At 41.4% G+C, this 20,199-nt stretch overlaps 1 protein-coding gene across 25 annotated transcripts in view; it reads left to right on the top strand.

Annotated features, from left to right (window-relative positions):
* Window positions 1–20,199, top strand: part of NEDD4L (NEDD4 like E3 ubiquitin protein ligase) — a 585,723-nt gene that overhangs the window by 553,526 nt on the left and 11,998 nt on the right. For all 25 annotated transcript variants that reach the window (XM_077462942.1, XM_077462949.1, XM_077462944.1 and 22 more), the window contains 7 exons: window positions 650–745; window positions 3,066–3,139; window positions 6,244–6,304; window positions 11,771–11,830; window positions 14,135–14,242; window positions 14,880–14,976; window positions 17,447–17,519. In XM_077462942.1, the coding sequence (XP_077319068.1) occupies window positions 650–745; window positions 3,066–3,139; window positions 6,244–6,304; window positions 11,771–11,830; window positions 14,135–14,242; window positions 14,880–14,976; window positions 17,447–17,519 (569 nt within the window). The remainder of the gene's footprint in view (window positions 1–649; window positions 746–3,065; window positions 3,140–6,243; window positions 6,305–11,770; window positions 11,831–14,134; window positions 14,243–14,879; window positions 14,977–17,446; window positions 17,520–20,199) is intronic.

Below are 20,199 nucleotides of genomic sequence, written 5' to 3'. Positions count from 1 at the left end.
GCTAAAACAAAAAGACTGCAATCAGAATGCAGCAAAAGCAAACTTTGCCCTTGCTGGGTAAAGTTTAGTGAACCTATGGGTAGTGTGAGGAGTGTGACGTTCTTGCAAATTCTAGTAGAATACATACTTGTAGAACATGCGCCTTGCTCTGCAATCCTCAACGTTCACACTACTGTGTATGCTGTAGGTTCAACAAGCTCTTAAAGTGGAAGTAAACCCATGGATTTAAACAGTTAAAAAAAAAAGCCATGCCGGGAATGCTAAATGCACATTGGCTGTGCTCTTAGCCAAACTATCAAACCATCCAATGACTGGTGTCATAACGAATCACATGTGCAGCACCATAGCAGTTGAAGATTAAACGGAGGCAAAGATGGCAGCTTCCTTGGCTAAAAACGATAGGGGAGTTTACTTCCACTTTAAGGCCATGTGTTGAAGGTCTATCCTGGCTGATTAATCACAGCCAGATGTCAATGAGCACAGGCGTGTATAAGCCCCCATGTACCCTAAATCCACTACATTGTTGGTGCTGTTTTGTTTATCAGGTGCAGGTAATATCGTTCTAAGTGATCTTCCAAATGTACTTATGTTTTATTAAATGACATTACTGGAAATCTCTGACATGATGTTATCTTATCTTACACCCTAGGATAGCGAATACTATAATTCTTTAAAATGGATATTAGAAAATGACCCAACTGAGCTGGATCTCAGGTTCTGTATAGATGAAGAGAATTTTGGCCAGGTATGTACATATATAAATATACATTTACATATGCATTGTTGCTTTTATGTCATTCAGTGCAGCAGAGAATGTGAATTGATCTTTCTTCTGGGAATTTCAGAAAAGCAGAAACACTGGTAATGCCCACAGCAGCCAATCATGTTTATTCCTTCTCTGCTCTAGTTTTCATTAACATGTTCCCAACTGTAGATTGTAGAATGTGTAGTTAATTTCTGTTAAGGTTGCTTTATATGTTTTTTTGCAGACTGCACATACAATTTTTGTTGTATCAGTCTGATTTTTTTTTTTTTTTTTTTTTTTTTAGTTTAGGTAAAATGAGAAAGGGCTAGAACCTTGTTTAGTAGTTGCGGCTTTCGGCGGGTCCACTAGGGAGATTCCCACTCACTTCCTGTTCTGTGCAAACCATGGCTTAGACTTAGAACAACACAGCCAGCAAAAAGCTTACTGTTTAGTAGATAGGTGAAGGCTAAAACCTATTAGTTTTTTATTACTGTGTGTTTATTGTGTTTATATGTAATTTTAGCCACACTTCTTTCTATATGATGGCATTGGCACCTGGTAGTAAGTTAAGCCTCATTCAAAGTGATATGGGGTCAGGGGTGGGTACCATCATCCTTAAATATGGATATTGGAAAGAGGGGAAGTGCCTGGAGCTGCTCCAGGGAGATATGTTCCCAGAAACTACAGGCCTGTCAGTCTAGCAGTATGTATGTAAACTATTGGAGAGGGATAAGGGACTATATCCAAGAATTTGCAGATGAGAATAGTATCATTAGTAGTAATCAGCATGGGTTTTACGCAAAGTCATTCTTGCCAAACAAATCTGTTAACATTCTACGATGAAGTGAGCTGCCATCTAGATAAAAAAAGGCCTGTGGATGTGGTGTATCTGTTTTTGCAAAATAAAATGATACAGTCCCCCCATAGATGCTTCAATTACAAAGTAAAATCTGTAGGCATGGACCATTGGGTTTGTATTTGGATAGAGAACTGATTACAGGGAGGCATCCAAAGGGTGGTAATACATAACGTGTACTCAGACTGGTCTGGAGTGGTAAGTGGGGAGTGGGTTACCTCAAGGCTCTGTCCTGGGACCAATTCTGTTTAACTTGTTCATAAATTATTTAGAGGTTGACATAAATAGCTCAATCTCAGTGTTTTCTGACCATAAAAAAAAAGTAGGACAAAAACTTCACAGCAGGGTATAGAAACTTTACCAGAAGACCTGACTAATAATAATAATTGGGCGGGCAACTACATGTAATGTCAAGCCTGCAGCAAGCAAAGCTAGCAGACCATTAGCGTGCATTAAAAATTTACTCCAGAGATAAAACGATAATCCTACCACTTTATACAACTCTGGTTCTACCACATCTGGAGTATTCTGTCCACTCCAGAGAAGGACAACAAAATGAATAAGGGGACTGGAGGAACAAATTCAAGCACTAAACGTATTCCCTCTGGAAAAGAGATGCTTGAGAGGAGATATGATAGCGCTATACAAATACCTTAATGGTGATCCCAGCGTAGGAAGAAAAGTAATTCTCAGGGAGTGTAAGAAGATACGGGACCACTCAATTAAATTGGAGGAGAAGCAGTTTAACCTTGAACTGCCAAGGTCGGCAAGCATGTGGAACTCCCTTCCACAATTGGTGGTGTCAGCGGGAAGTATTGATAGTTTTAAAAGACTGTTGGTTATGCATCTAATGCCACATACACATGATCAGACTATCCGGCGGACAATCTGCTGTACTTTCCAAATGAACGGACTTGCCCATACACGGAGTAAGTCCGTTCATTTTGAACGTGACTTGAGGTACGACGGGAATAGCGAAGGAAGTCAATGTCACTGCCTCCATCGGCGAGATTGACACCTTGCTAGCCCCCTCGCCTGGTATGAATTTAAAGGGGAACCCCTACACCAAAAAAACGTGTATAAACTCTCCCCTGTGAATGCTACATATAGGGAATAGGGAGAATTTCTTCTGCTCCATTCATATAGTTGTATAGGTGTACGATAGGACCTATGAAGTATAAACAATTGTGAGAGTTTGAGATGCCGAGACTGACACCACCGAAATTGATTCCAGGGCCATGTCCCACTGGTCCCCGCCTATGTCTCCCACATCAGTGTGAGGGCTTCTTGATTGCTTTAGTCCCTTCTTACAATAACCTGTATTTCTACTGTCTCCTATAGTCTAAAAGAGACAATTTATATATTTAAAAACCTGATGTATTTCCTACCCAATTATCTTTGTCTTCCACCTCAAGAAGATGTATATTCAGAACATGAATGGATCTCCTTTCTTTTATATTTCAGACTTACCAAGTTGACTTGAAACCAAATGGATCAGAAATGGTCGTAACAAATGAAAACAAGAGGGAGTATATTGAGTATGTGTTCCTGTTTATTTTAACAATATCAATTCCTCATTGATGTGTGCTTAACTGTCCTGTTACATCCCTACTGTCATGGCTGAGCTGTATTGTATTTAGAATGGCAGAGGAGTCTACACAGGAGTCTTATGTTTTTAAGTATATTTAAGGCCCAACTTTGGGCAAAAAAAAGTCTGCCTTTGTAGTGGGGCTGTGCCGGCACTGCAAGGGTTAGGAGCTCATTTTGTTCTGGGGGGAGGAGAAACAGTTTTACGTACAGTGCTGTGAAAAAGTATTTGCCCCCTTCCTAATTTATTTTTATTTTTTTGCATATTTGTCAAACTTAAATTATTCAGATCATCAAACCAATTTTTGTTACACAAAGATAACCTGAGTAAATGCAAAATTAAGTTTTTAAATTATGTTTTCATTTATTAAGTGAAAAAGACTGTCCAAACCTGCCTGGCCATATGCGAAAAAGTAATTGCCCCCTAAACCTAATAACCCTTGGCGGCAACAACTGCAATCAAGTGTTTGCGATAACTGCCAATGAGTCTTTTGCATTACTTTTGACCCACGTTTCTTTGCAGAATTTGTTTAAATTCAGCCACATTGGAGGGTTTTCAAGCATGAACGGTCTAAGGTCATGCCGCAGAAGTCCGAACTTCGACTAGGCCACTCCAAAACCTTACTTTTGTGTTTTTTTTAGCCATTCAGAGGTGAACTTGCTGTTATCTTTCACAGCACTATACCTGTTCCCTGCTCCCCTGGCAGGAGGCACAGCCACATGATCTGGCGGTGGACTGTCTCTCAGTGTCCTTTACATCCAAAGCAGGGCTATATACCCTTCTATGGTCTTGATGATGTGAAGACCACTAGAGTTCAGCACTGCAGAAGCTGCAGGGACCAGTCTAGCTGCAGGGAGGAGCAGAGGATCAGGTAAGTATATTTCTTTTTATTTTTTCCCTAGACATAAACAAGCAAATAACCCTTGCCGTGCAGGCACATCCCGGTAATTTATTATTTTCCCGGAGTTGGGCTTTAATTAAAAGACAGGGCATACAGAAGAGCATGCCCTTATTTTTTTTTTTATTATAAGCATTTTACTTTTTTAGTGATTTAAATTTTCTGTGTGCTGCAGCGTCTGGGGCATATCAGTCCTTGGATGTCCCAATACATATTACTGACATGGCCCATATTAAGGCAAAAAGTCCCAAGACTCTGCCAATGACAGCAGTACTGGGCAGTAACTATGCCTCTCACAGCAGAGCTGTGCAGTGACCCTGACAGTTGCAGCAGAGCTTGGCAGTGATCCTGTCAATAACAGTAGGGTGCTGACCCCGATGTTGAGACTGAGTGGGATGGTGGAAGCACACAGCTAAGGGGCGACAATGCTGCTCCTGTTTGTACCTTATGTGTAGTCACCTTCTTACAAGAAACGACTTGGACTAACTTTTAAAACACAGTTTTCATATAAAAATTTAAACCAGCATAAGAAAAAGAATGCAGGGATATTAATAGATAAAAGGTATATTAATAGATAAAATTTCGAATTTTTGTTTTAATTTTGGGGTTTAGTACACTTTAGTTTTTCAGTTGAGTTATAGGGGGTGATTGTAGACCCAGGAGGAGGTGGGTTTTTTATTTGACTTAGAAAAAAATCAAGGCTCCCCTTACTTCCTAAGCCCCACATGGATCAATTTCATATTGTATATATATATAATTAATTTAGTTATATAGATATATATATATTTATATAAATATATAATACGATACCAAAAGTGAGCATAACTTTTTTGTTAACTATAAAGTAACTCCTTTTCTTCTTTTTTTTTGCATTGCAAGTAAATAATGGATTCCAGGCAAGAATCAACGTGCTATCATTGAGTTCTTGATGAAGGAGGGGTGCAGAATGTCCAACATCCACAGAAGGCTACAGAATGTTTATAGAGATGAATTGACAGGAGCAATGTGCACGGATGGATGTAGTTTAAAAAAAAAAGGAAACCAGCACTGAAGACAAACCACACAGTGGGAGACCATCAGTGTTTGCAGCCTGCACCCTTCCTTCATCAAGAACTTGAGGGCAAGTTACTTCTGCTTGGAATCCATTATTTACCTGCAATGAAAAAGAAGAGTTACTCTACCAGTGTGAAATCTGATCAACCTATGTAAGTTGACTAAATGGCTGTGCCCACTCCAAAGACATGCAGGTAGGTTATTTGGCTTCTCTCCAAAATTGGCCCTAGTACATGAATGGGGACCTTGGATTGTGGGCTCCTTGAGGGTAGGGACCAATGTGAGTGTGCAATGTACAGGGATAGGGGTAGACACTCAGGTTGAACTGGATGGACTAGTGTCTTTATTCAACCTTATTAATGATGAAACATTTGTATACAGTATGTATGTACAGTATGTGTGTGTGTGTGTGTGTGTGTATGTATATATATATATATATATATATATATGTATATATATATATATATATATATATATATATATATATATATATATATATATATTAATCTGATGTCTTTCACATATATTTCTAGAAACAGAGTATTAAATAGACACAAGACTGGATGAGAAACTGTCTGTATTCTGGAAATGGAAAGCTACAAATGCCTATCTTCTATTTCTATTACGATATCATTGCCCAACGAAAAGAGATATCCACAGCCCTTAAGTCAACTTGACATTGAAAGGAAAAAAATCCTGCAGATACTGAATTGTAACTGTGCCATTTGCCGCAATTACATATTCACGCTTTTATTTTTACTTGTCATCTTCACACTATACACCTTTTTTCTATTCCACACAAAGGCGTCTCTGCTGTGTAGCGCTTTAAACTGACAATGAATCAGCCAGGATATAAAAAAGATAATTCCCATTAAACCTGTACAAGTGACCCCAATGTCATTCTAATTGAAAACCCAAGCATGGGTTCTATGGATTATGTAGGTGGGGCTGGGTAATATGTTATCCATTCACCCCAAGGGAGGGGAGGTCAGGCATGTCCTTGCTGATAATACCAGAGCGACAATAGGCATTGTAATAAGACAGTGTTTAATGTTCCGTTGGGTGCATTTGTAATTCTTTTTTTGTTGTTTTTTTTCCCCCAGCCTAGTCATTCAGTGGAGATTTGTTAACAGGGTACAGAAACAGATGAATGCATTTTTAGAGGTATGTTCTCCTCCTTTGGTTCACTTGACTATAACTATGACTATTTTTCCTACTTAAATTATTTTTAATTTTTTTTTGCTCTGATTCAACAGCTTCGGTGTGTTGTGCGCTTTGGCTTGAAAAAAGACTGCTCTTTCTTGGTCCTTTTTCATATACCTATCCAAGTTCTCCTTCGGCATCACCTACAACTCTTTCCCCTCATTACTCTTCCTTTTTCCATAGGGGTCACCAAAGGCTCTGTCCTGGGACTCCTTTTATTCTCTATATATACCTCCCCCCTTTGTCATTTGATAACCTTTCATGGCTTCCAATACCATCTCTATGCTGGCGCCACTCAGCCACCTATATCTGTCTCTGTACTCCCCAGCTCACAGTCATTGCGTATCACCCATTGACTAACCGATAGATCAATATTGATGTCATACCACTTTAGTAAACTCAGATTTTCCAAAAATGAGCTTATCCCGTTTTATCTCTCACCTTGACTATTGCAACTCCCTCTTCGGCTTACCTCTGCACAGGCTATCTCCACCTTGGTCTATCATGAATGCAGCTGCCAGACTCATCCACAATTCCAGCTGCTCAATGTCTGCCACCTCTTTCTGCTAAAATGTAAAATACTAACAAGTTACAGCCATCCAGAACTCTGGCCCCGCTACATCACCAACCTCATCTCAAAACATCACCAAACCAGCCTGTTGCTTCTTCCAAGACCTACTCAGTAGCGTCGCGCAGGGGGGGGGGGGGCGCCTCACCTGGGTGACACCCACAGATAGCGGCAACGCTAACACCGCCCTCTGCCCTGATCTGCACTTCTCGTGTCTCGCGCTATGTCCCTCAGCTGAGTGGACTGAAGCTGCCACCTCCTCTCTGTTTACATCCACACAGGAGGAGGAGGAGCCCGAGGGACACACATCGCTGTGTGTATCCGTCTGTGCTGTTCTGAGGTCCATACACTTAACTACCTTATATGTAGATGGACATGTGCAGGGGGGGCACTGTGGGAGGGAAGAGGGGGTTCTACACTGATGGGGGGTCTGACCTAAGGGGGGTTCTAAACTGATGGGGGATTATATACTGATGGGGGTCTGCACTAAGGGGATTCTATACTTATGGAGGGTCTACACTAAGAGGGGGGGATTTGATTCCGATCGGGGGTTTGCAATAAGGGGAATTCAATACTGAGGGGGGTCTGCACTGGGGGGGGATTCTATACTGATGGGGGGGTCTGCACTGAGGGAGGGATTCTATACTGATGGGGATGTTCACTGAGGGGGGATTCTATACTGATGCGGGGTCTGCACTAAGAGGGGAGATTCTATACTGATGGAGGGGTCTGCACTAAGGGGGGCTTCTATACAGAAGGGGGGTCTGCACTAAGGGGGGGTCTATACTGATGGGGGTCTGCACTAAGAGGGGGGAATTTGATACTGATGGGGGGGGGATTCGATACTGATGGGGTGGGTCTTCACTAAGGGGGATATTCTCTACTGATGGGGGTTCTGCACTGAGAGGGGACTCTATACTGATGGGGGGGTCTTCAGTAAGAGTGGGGATTCTATACTGATGTGGGATCTGCGCTAAGGGGGTTTATACTGATGGGGGGATTCTATGCTGATTGGGGGTCTACATTGAGGGAGGGTGTCAATACTGATGGGGGTCTGCACTTAGGGAGGGGGTCTGTACTTAGTGGGGGGGTCTGTAGTTTGTGGATGGGGGGGTCTGTACTGAGGGGGAACTATAGTTGGTGGGGGGGGCATGACACCAATTTTTTCAGCACTGGATGACACCAACCCTAGTGACGCCACTGCTCCTACTCTTTACTTCCCTTGTTGCCTCCTCCCATGCTCACATCCAAGACTTCTCCAGTGCTTCTGCCTTTGGAACTCCCTACCCCAGTCTGTCTGGCTATCTCCTACTCTGTTTTTAGGTAGTCCCTAAAAAATCTTTTCAGGGAAGTCTATTCCATCTCTAACAACTGAACTTTTACTTTCTCCATCAACTCATTCTCACACTGTTATTACCTGTTGTGTATCTTGTCTTGAATTGTATTGTAGCTGAACTGTCTCCCTTTATTTTGAAAAGCTGTGGCCAGACTGATATTTAAATCCTATGTAATAATTATAATATTAATAAGGAATTCAGAGAGGTCCAGAGTAAAAAAAAAGGAAAACGGAGGGCCGGCATGACGGGGGTTAAAGGGGTTTGGAACTAGGAGTCCTATTAGTTTGTAAGAAAATACGTTGGCAGAGACTTGTGCGATTGGTACATCTGGGGTATGGCTCCCAGTTGTTTGGATGGTGTTATCTGCCATTTGTTGTCTCCACCGATTCGGTGGTGGTGCGGCTGGAGGCCTAATTTAAGTTGGACGCTGGTAATTTATTTTCTTGATGCCTACTAGGACCTTGTGGGTTCATTTTATACTGTTTACATTGTTATTATATGTTATTTATTGAGCTTGTTAATAAAATGGTGCTTGTTAGGGTAATAGGATCAGGAGGGGGGATGTCCTTCTGTGGGGTATAAAGTATGTGTCTGAGTTTCAATAAAAGTATTTTCCTTTGGTTTTTACCTCACATCACGTCTGTGTACGATGTTTGGGGTAAAAAGGGCTGGTGTTGGCTCTCGATCTGCTCGGAACGGTTTGGAGGGCAGAAGGCGCCGTTTGGTATATGGAAGCACCAAGTCGGGGGGGGGGGGGGGGGCCCAAGCGGTTCCGTCGCACTACTTTTTATCAGGAAGTTGTGGAAAAGATGTGTAATGAGGGGCGCTGAAAATTGAACACTAATAATACCTAGCCATAGAAACTATGGCTAATGCCGCGTACACACGTAGAAGACTATCCGGCGGACTTAGTCTGGCAGACTTTCCGCCGGACTTTCCGTACGAGCTACCTGCCCACACACGGTACTTTTGTGGTGGACTAATACGGCGTACTAAGTCCGCCGGACTATCCGCCGTACTTTTGAAATGAACGGACTCGCCCACACACGCGGAGGAAAGTCCGCTCATTTTGAGCGCGTCTCCAGGTAGCCGGGGCCAGCGAAGGAGGCGTCACTGTCCCCGTCACCTGGTATGGACTTAAAGGGGAATCCCTATGCCGAAAAATCAGCGTGGGGGTCCACCCCTAGGTCCATATCAGACCCTTATCTGAGCACGCTACCTGGCCGGCCAGGAAAGGGGGTGGGGATGAGCGAGCGCCCCCCCCCTCCTGAGCCATACCAGGCCGTGTGCCCTTAACATGGGGTGGTGCCTTGGGGAAGGGGGGGCCACGCGCCCCCCCACCCCAAAGCACCTTGTCCCCATCTTGATGAGGACAAGGGCCTCTTCCCGACAACCCTGGCCATTGGTTGTCAGGGTCTGCGGGCGGGGAGCTTATCGGAATCTGGCAGCCCCCTTTTATAAGGGGGCCCCCGGATCCCCGCCCCCCACCCTATGTCAATGAGTATGGGGTACAATGTACCCCTACCCATTCACCTGTGAAAAAAAGTTAAAGTTAAAAAAAACACAACACACAAGGGTTAAAATAGTTTATTGCACAGCTCCGGGGGTCTTTGAAGAAGAAGAAAGCCGGGCTCCTCCACTAGTGAAAGAGCTAGCAAAAGAGCAGAAGATAGCGGAGGAGTCTGACGAGAAGACCCCCGAAGATGGAAGAAGACCCCCGGAGCTGTACAATAAACTATTTTAACCCTTGTGTGTTGTGTTTTTTTTTATTTTTACTTTTTTTCACAGGTGAATGGGTAGGGGTACATTGTAGCCCATACTCATTCACATAGGGTGGGGGGCCGGGATCTGGGGGCCCCCTTATTAAACAACCGATAAACAACCAACGGCCAGGGTTGTCGGGAAGATGCCCTTGTCCTCATCAACATAGGGACAAGATGCTTTGGCTTGGGGGGGGGGGCGCACGGCCCCCCCTTCCCCAAGGCACCCACCATCTTAAGGGCACGCGGCCTGGTACGGCTCGGGGGGGGGGTGCTCGCTCGTCCCCACCCCCTTTCCTGGCCGGCCGGGTAGTGCGCTCGGATAAGGGTGTGATATGGACCTGGGGGGGACCCCCACGCCGATTTTTTCAGTGTAGGGATTCCCCTTAAATTCCATACCAGGTGACGGGCCAGCGTCACCTCCTTCGCTGGCCCCGGCTACCTGGAGACGCACTCAAAATGAGCGGACTTTTCTCCGGGCGGGAAAAGTCCGTTCATTTCAAAAGTCCGGCGGACTGGCACACACGCGACCCTACTGTCCGCCGAAATGCGAGTCCGGTGGACAGATTGGAGAGCAAAACTACTTTCTTAGTCTGCCGGACTTTTGGGTAAAAAAAAGTCCACCGGAGCCTACACACGGGCGGATTGTCCGCCGGACTTTTCCACCGGATTGTTTGATCGTGTGTATGAGGCATAAGTATGCGTGCAAAAATGGGATTACACTATGTTGCTGCCTGATTTCTTTGCATAAATACCCCGGCTGGCATATACTGGTGGAGAGGAGGTGCATAAACTCTGCATGGGACAATGCTTGGTTGAGACAGCAAGTAACACTTGCAGAAAGCGCATTTGACCTTTTTCTAACCATTAAGGTCAACAAATGCTGGTAAGGAGACATCCATACTTTGAGCACATTTGGGTGTGAGTTACAGTTGGTGAAGGTGGTTTCATCTGCACAGTGGAAGTAATTTCTGCGCATGATCACAAACACCTCGGATTGGAATCAACACAGAGGACATTTTATATATAAAAATTTTCAGGATTGCACCGATTTTATGTACCTTTCTGCATTTTTTCTGACTTTATTTATAATTGGACTTTTATGTTTAATAGCACTATTTTCACGTTGGATTTTTTTGTGTAGATGCGTTTGGTGATTATATATTATTTTTTTTGCACGCATACCTAGCCATAGTTTCTACAGCTAGGTATTATTAGTGTTCAATTTTCAGCGCCCCTCATTACACATTTTTTTTCACATTTATCTAGAAGGTTTGTCTAGCACCAGGGTCAGCAGCTGCCACTATCTTTTTGCTTTATGGTTTAGATTAGCACTAACGTAATTATTAATACCACTTGATTGTATCACAAATTAGACATTTTGGCGCGAGGTTTTAAATAATTTTTCACTTTTCAGGAAGTTGCCAGCAGTGGCAGCCCTTGTATTTTTATTTGATGTTTGTTCAGTAGGATTTTTTATGACCACTGAGAGAATTTTGATATTTTCTGCAAAATGATTGTAATTTTTTAATAAAGGTAATGGGGAGTCACTTATGCTCTGGTCCTACTAATGTGGCTATACCATCCAATTAGGTACATGTATGAAATCTGCTTCATGGTACGTAGCTGAGAGAGACAATATGATTGGTTCTCTAAAGAAGTAGTATATTTGACTTTTCTGCGATCTGCGCTGAAATTTCCATTTTACACTTGATTTAGACTTACAATAATTGTTTGTTTGTTTTGTTTTTTGTTTTTTTAGGGATTTACTGAACTCATTCCTATTGATTTGATAAAGATTTTTGATGAAAATGAACTTGAGGTATGTATTTTATATACATTACAGTAAAGTATTCTGTGTTCACAATTCAAAAGTTTTTATTTAGTTTTGGGTGCAGGGTTAGGTAGCCTAATATATAAAGAAATGTTAGGAACATGTGTATATGCCCAATCTTGCCCATTCTGGAACAGGGAGACTTTCTCATTCAAACCCTATTATAAAATGTATTCATTTCTCTTGTCTAGTTTTTCTGTCTTACCAGTCTTAAAGTAGAACTAAAGGCAAAACAGAGGGGAGAGGGATTAGAAAGATTGTTCATTTTTATTGCTGTCTGTACCCCTGTTAGGGAGATTAGCCTTTTTTTATTTGTCCTGCTTACCATTATCATTGAAAGTGAAAGAAAATCCCAAATGTTGGGTTGTCCCCACAAAAGTTATAGAGGGAAAACCTTCCAATGGGGACACTAGTTCTGGTGAGCTGGGGCTCCCTAAGGAACTCCCCTACTTTGCAGGGATTTTCTCTTGCTTCCTGTTTGGCTATGGGGCAGGAAGTGAAGGGAAATCTCCACAATGGGAGACAAATGGTGAAAAAAAAATCTGACAGAGGTTATAACCCCTCCTTACTGTATCCAAAATGATAAAAAAAAGGTTTTGCCTATATTTCTACTTGAAAATTGCAGAGATTTTTTGTGGTTTTTCTTTTTTTTTACCCATGTGATGCTCATGCAAGAGATGGAGTGATGGGCTGGCTGTGCCCCTGGCAATGGTGGTTAGCACCTGCTAATTGGTGTACTTTGGAACTTTTATTAGAACATTGCTCAAATTGGCAGGTCCTGGCTAGCATTAGCAGATTTTAGTGACATTTGCCAAGTATGAATAACTATTATAAACTAATCAATATTTAGGGGAATTACCATCCATAAAAAAATAAAATAATATCTTTCTATATATAGCTATATTTTTATGGTGTATGACATGAGTGCCCTAGATATATTTTTTATGGAGCAACTAGTGACTAGGAGTGCTGAGACCCACGTTTGTGATTGAGAAATATATTGGGTCTACACCTCCCTCCGAAGTGGTGAGTGCCACAAAATTTTCTTGCTGTATATATTTAGGGGAACTTCTTTGCTGGCTGAATATAGTCCCATTTAGATTTTATTTATCTACTAAAGAGTAGATAAGGTATAGGAGTTAGTTTCAGAGGCTATTCTATCTGGGTATGACGACTCCTTTTATGAAAAGGGCCCAATTGCACCACAGGATGCACGTTATGGTCCACATAAAGCGTGCTTTTTTTTTGTTTTTGTTTTTTTAGGTTTACTTAAAGCAGAGCAGCACCCAAAAAGGGAAGTGCCGCTTTTTTGCACCCTCCACTGCCACATTTGGCACTTTTTGGGAGGAAGGGTGGAGCAGGTACCTAGTTTTTGACAGGTACCCGCTCCCACTTTCGACTGCGATTGTCGCGTCAAACTGAGACAGAAGTTCACATCACAGGTCCAAACGCTGAAGAAATGGCTGCAATCCAAGATCCATCAAAATTCTTAATTAATAACGAACATCCCAAGTGTTACAGACAGTACAAATAGTAGACGCGTTTCACACACTAACAGGTGCGCGTATTCGTTACCTTACCTTATTAGGTAATGAATAAGCGCACCTGTTGGTGTGTGAAATGCGTCTACCATTTGTACTGTAAAAAAAAAGAATTTTGATGGATCTTGGAGTGCAGCCATTTCTTCAGCGTTGATCGTATGCGGAGGCGAGCTGAAGCAGGCACCTGTGATATCATTAGGCTTCCTGGCTCACCTGGAGCAGTGAGTTTTTGTTTGGATCACAGGTCCCAAGAAGACTATGGGACCATTCACAAGGGGCAGTGCAGCTTGAGGCGTGTGCAGTAGGAAACAGGCTGTGAAGCCGCAAGGCTTCGCTTACTACGAATGCTGCCGCCTGCACCCAAAGCTAATTGAAGAATCATCTCGGGGGAGGACATCGCAGGATCCCTGGACAGGTAAGTGTCCTTATATTAAAAGTCATTAGCTACAGTATTTGTAGCTGCTGACTTTTTTTTTTTCTGAAGGAGCCTGGAGCTCCACTTTTGCATTTTCACATTCTTGTTAACCCTATGCACATTGTTATATGCTGTTGTGCACAACGCAACACACCACAATGCACACCAATGCACTTGTGTGGACAGGGCACAAAGATAACTATGGTTTTCACTGAGTTCTTGAACTGAGCGTGTGTTAATTAATGCAATTAATGCAGATCAATGCACTTAGCGTGAACAAGCCCATAAAATATGTGCAGCAATGTGTAACTGATGAGAATTGTTTTATATTTCCAGCTTCTAATGTGTGGTCTGGGAGATGTGGATGTAAATGACTGGAGACAACACACACTGTATAAAAATGGATATTGTGCAAACCACCCAGCAATCCAGTGGTACTGGAAGGTAAGAACACCTATTATTATCCTGAAATTGTCAAGTTGAACCAACTAATCCAAAGCAAACGCAGATTGAATTCCAGCTCAGTTGTGCCCCATCCTGGCCCATCTACTGTAGGTCTATATGACCAATAAAAAGACTTGTATTTGGAGATGCAATGTGATAGTATTGATCCACTTAACTTTTTCAGGATATGCAGGTTTCCATGAGTTTCAGTGAGACATAGGCATAAGAGGGAGCAGAAAATGAAACAGAAGGAAATCGGGCTGCTCAATTTTAGTTGCATGTCAGGAAAGTTCCAATTTCTGCTCTTTGTTAGATTGAAAAACCACATGACCAACATTAAGATATATGCGGTTATCTTCAGAATAATGTGCAGGAGCTTTAAAAAGTAACGTAACTTAAAGTAAGTTACGTAAAGTAACTTCACTTCTTTAAACCTATTTTTTTAAGCAAGCTGATTGGTAGCCAGAGGCCATTGTTGTTTTACTGTTGCTTCTTTCATTATTCTTCTGAATAAGTCTTGTCCTTTTGCAATGTGGTCATGTTATATATTTCCCACTCTTGTATGTTATATTCGAATAACAGAATAACAATGTGTCATTCCTGTGCTTGTCTAATGCTGTACTGTACCTGTTACTAGGCTGTGCTGCTGATGGATGCCGAGAAACGGATCCGATTGCTGCAGTTTGTCACTGGGACTTCTCGTGTGCCTATGAATGGGTTTGCTGAACTGTACGGTAAGTGAAAATCCCAGAGTTTCCAGTATGTTTTACGGGAACGGGGGGGCAACAAAACACTACTATTTTTTAAACTTTCCATCAAAATCTTTTATTTAATAAAACAGTGAACAAAAATGAATAAATTGATATAACGAACCCTACTTTCAGATTCTTTGCCAGTCATTTAAGAACATTGTGGATAAAGGTGGAACCCAAAAACTACCATATAGGCCTTGTTGACTTTAAGGATTAACATCAAAAGCCATACCCCAGAATTCCCGTACAAACGACTATGTCACACTGCACAAAATCATACAATATTGTAAACACAAAAACGAATTTTGTTGGATACAAACAAAACAAAGCCCATAAATGATTAATTCCTGAACAAAAAATAAAAATGCTACGCTAACCCATAAACACATCTAAAATCCCCCAAATCCCCTTACCAAATGTTAGTCAATAAAAGTTGAACTATTAGTATAAATTTAAATGAAGGACAACCAAAGAGAGGAAACCAGGAAGATAATCTAATAGATATTAAGGAATATGAAAATATTAGTGGTGCATCGAAATGAAAATTCCGGTACCGAAAATTCAGGATGCACTTGGCCGAGAACCAGAATGGTTTAAAAAAAAAATATATATATATATATAGATAGATAGATAGATAGATACACACACAGTGGATATACAAAGTCTACACAACCCTGTTAAAACTTTGTTTCTGTGATGTAAAAAATTAGCCAAAGTGGTGTGTCCATTATGCCTTGGTCCCATTGGAAGTAGGTTGAATAATGCTGGCCATCATTCAACCCAAAAGAGAACCAGTGCCAGACCATGGAGTGGGGATAGTGCCAGAGCAAAAGAGTGCTGCATAAAAGCTGCCTTTTTTTTTTTTTTTTAACTGTAATGGGAAATTTGTTTAACTTTAATGTTAAGAATTAGTTGGACTTAAAGAAATTTTTCACATGGTCATAAATAACATGCATTAGTTTTGTGTTAAAATTCTCCAACCACTTCTTTAAATCCCAAGCAGATGGTCTAATACAATTTTGTTAAAAATGTATTAAAAATAAAGGTTTGCGCTTGACCTAAATTGAAGCAACACTGCTGCACCAAATGGTACCGGAATACTGGACCACACAAATTCTGTAAAAATATTAATGGTTTGCTATCTCAAAAAGCAAAATGTGAATTTAAAAATCACCTGATGCTCTAGACTTTATTTGGATGTTTATTTTTTTATAATTTATTTATGAATTATTAATCATTTATTACAGATGTTTGCACTTTATAGAAAGGTGTACTATATGAACTTTTGTATATTAGTTGCACTGTATCCTGGCTTTCTGCACAGTATTTGTACTTTAAAAAATATTGTAATATTTATATATAGCATTGCCTTCTTGATACCGCAGGCTATCAATGAGTATCAGTTGATTTTTACATTCACATTTTGCTTTATTAGACCGCGCACCGTTAATATTTTTACAAACTTTTAAAATTAACATCCTGTTGGATTTCGATCTTGTCTGCAATCTTTGGCAGACACCTCAATTTAAGCCAATAGAGGTGTGTTACAAACCCATTTTAAACCCTCTAAAGATGTTTGGCACGTATTTGCAGACCACTGGGACAAGACTCTGGAGGAACATCCTGCTGTTAAACAGTTTTCTTCCAAATAAAAAAGGTGTCCAGAGAGCTTTAGAGGATGCTTTCCAATGCTCTGAAACATGAAATAATGCTATTGGCATTTCTGAAGTGTTTAAAATGTCTTTTCCTTCAATACTGGGGTGAGCGGAATCTAAATGTTAGACTTAAATTAGGGTAGAGTGGGACTTGGTGTGCCTCGGTGGGGTTGAAATAACAATCTAGACCACAGATTTAAATATGTAGAAAAACCTTATTCACCATCCATGGATGGGAACCTTAAGAACAGATTACAATCTAAAATAGATTACAGTTTTACTGTTTCTTTTGATGTTCACTAAACATCATTTCACAAATGTTGTTGGCACTGTATTTCTCGATTACTTTTTAATACTGTAATACTTATATATTTTTTGTGCTACTTTAATAGCCTTGACGAAGTGGCATCTCACACGAAACGCATAGGTCACATTTCTGACATTCTCTACCAGCATCTGCACACCCTGGATCAAAAGAAACTGTAAATCTGTAATCTATTTCAGAGTGTAATCTGTTTTTTTAAGGTTTTCATCCATGGATAGTGAATAAAATTTTTCTACATTTTTAAATCTGTGGTATAGATTTTTATTTCAACCCTACCGAGGCATGCTCAAAGTCCCACTCTACCCTATTTTTAGTCTGAATTTTGTATTTCTCAGGGACGGTGCCTCTGTGGAGTTATAATTTTCCCACGGTTACCCCCACCCCTACATATAAAATGTTACTCTGTGTTAAAAGTGTACCTATTCTTTATATACATTTTCTGTATTTTTATTTTGTTTTCTCATTATTCTAGGTTCTAATGGTCCTCAGCTGTTTACAATAGAGTTGTGGGGAAGCCCAGACAAATTACCCAGAGCTCACACCTGGTAAGTCATGCAACCACTGTAGATTTTGTGGGCACCAGCTTTTCCTTTAGGGCACATGTACACAGCATCACAAAGAAGCTGTTTCTACAGGCTTTTGAGCTTTTTTAAGCTCTATTTTTTTCTGCCTGGAAACTCCCCTCCATGTTGGCCAATGTATCCATGCACACTATGGCTTTTTCAGGAGTTTACAGGCATATGCTGTTACAGGCAGAAACGCCACACCCCAGCACCCCACCTCACCACCCCACCCCACGACCCCACCCCACCACACCACCACCACCACACCACACCACCACCCCACACCACCACACCACACCCCACCACCACCACCACCCCACCACCACCACACCCCACCACCACCACACCCCACCACCACCACACCCCACCACCACCACACCACCACCCCACCACCACCACACCCCACTACACCACCACCACCACACCCCACCACCACCACACCCCACCACCACCACACCCCACCACCACCACACCCCACCACCACCACACCCCACCACCACCACACCACCACCACACCCCACCACCACCACACCACCACCACCACCACCACACCCCACCACCACCACACCACCACAACCACCACCACCACCACCACCACCACACCACAACCACCAAACTCTCATTTTTGAGAGGGGCTTTTGAGTAGAAAAATATGCCTAAAATGCATGAAAACGCACAAAAGAAAGCACTAAAAAATAATCTAAGGGGAGGGTTTGTGAAAAAAAGGCTTATACTCCAAAAAACTTGAAAAAGCTCAAAAACATACAATAACAAATGAGCGAAAGTTCACAAAAAAGCACAGCTTATTCAAGCTTTTAGGCAGAAAAATAAAATCTCAATGCCTGTAAAAGCAGCTTTCTTTTGAGTGTGCAGTGTGCATGAGCCCTAAGGCTGAGCAGTTTTTGAAGCGTTTTTGCGTTAACAAAAAGCAGAAGAAAATCTGAAGAAAAATGCATTACTTTATTATTATTTAATTCTATGTATATCTTCACACTGATCCAGTGCTCTTCTGTTGCGGTATAAAAAAAAATCCTGCTGTCCGCATTTTGGTGCATATTTGGTCAGTAAAAAAAAAAAATGCACCAAAAACGCACCTCCCCACTGAAATGCACTGAAAATGTGTTTTTTGAGTCACGTGTCCTGTGAAAACGTGCATATGCCCTAAGGCTGAGCAGTTTTTTTAGCGTTTTTGCGTTCACAAAAAGCAGAAGAAAATGTGAAAAAAAAATGCATCCCTTTAAATTCTATGTATATCTTCACACTGATCTGTTGCTCTTCCGTTGCGGTATAAAAAATCCTGCTTTCTGCATTTTTGGTGCATTTTTGGTGCATGTTTGGTCAGTAAAAAAAAAAAAAAAAAAAAATGAAAAAATGCACCAAAAATGCATTGAAAATGTTTTGTTTTTTTTGTTGCATGTCCTGTAAAGCCATGCATATGCGGTTTTACTGCTTTTTTGCTATGGATCGGTGTGAAAGTGGCCGTAGTGTTGAGCCACAGCACCCTAACCACTGATATGTCAACTGAGCTGGTCAGAGCCAGAGCTGCCTCTGCAAAGTGCCCTTTTTCTCTTGCAGTGTAAACAAGCCCTTGTGTTCTTCAGACTAAAAAGCCCAGTCCTCTTTAAAAAAAAAAAAAAAATATATATATATATATATATATATATATATATATATATATATATATATATATATATATATATATATATATATAATATTTCATTCACTTGAAGAGGCAGAAAATGCAATCAGCTAATCAAAGCAGCAAATAGCCCCATGTTTTCTGAAGATAGAGGATGAATCAACATTGCACCCACTGGACCCATGCCTCGGCTCCCCTGCTGTACAGTGGGCGCGCGTGGCCACAGTATCTCGTGCACGAAACGACATACGGGTAGGTCATTTCACGCAATAGGGCTGCCCTGCCGCAGTACATATGCGGTGGGAAATCCTTAAGTGGTTAAAATACACCTATGATAAAAAATTATAGATGCTTCATTACTTTATAAGTGGGCAAACCTACACAATCCACAGGGGATCAAATCATTATTTTGCCCACTGTGTATGGATATGGAGATATTATTTATACCAAACCTAGCAGAACGAGTAGGTAAGGGTTTAGAACCCATGTTGGGTTTATTTTTAAGTTTTTACAGCTTGATAGTTTGTGAATAGCAGCACTCTCATATCTTAATGTCTTTGGTGTAATACCTCATACAGCCTGCAGGTGCTGCTGTTTAGAAGTGGATTTTATTACTGATATTTACTACAGTAATAGTTAGGACATTTAATTTGTGTTTACAAAAGATCACTGTTGGTGTCTGCTAGCTAAAACTTTTTGTTACATAGAGTAGAGCAAAATTAGATCCCTTGTCAGGTTTTTATTGCTGTCTATGCCCCTGCTGGGTAGATTCACTCACTCCATTTGTCTTGGTGACACAAAGACAGGAAGCAATGGCAAATCCAATATAATTATGGTTGTCACCAGAAAAAGAGGTGAGGAACAAATCTTCCAATGGGGACACCTGTTCCTGTGACGGCTATCTAGGAGGGGGATTCCCCTAATTTTGTAGAAATTTCCTGCTTCATGTCTGGGACAAGAAGTAAAGTGAAAGCTCCCTTAAAGGACGGACAGCAAAAAAATATTCTAAATATTCATGTACTC

This window comes from Lithobates pipiens, unplaced genomic scaffold, assembly GCF_037356315.1.
Source record: "Lithobates pipiens isolate NorthernLeopardFrog02 unplaced genomic scaffold, aLitPip1_a1.2 Scaffold_3, whole genome shotgun sequence".
Classification (NCBI taxonomy): Eukaryota; Metazoa; Chordata; class Amphibia; order Anura; family Ranidae; genus Lithobates; species Lithobates pipiens.
This window is presented reverse-complemented; position numbering and strand designations above follow the sequence as displayed.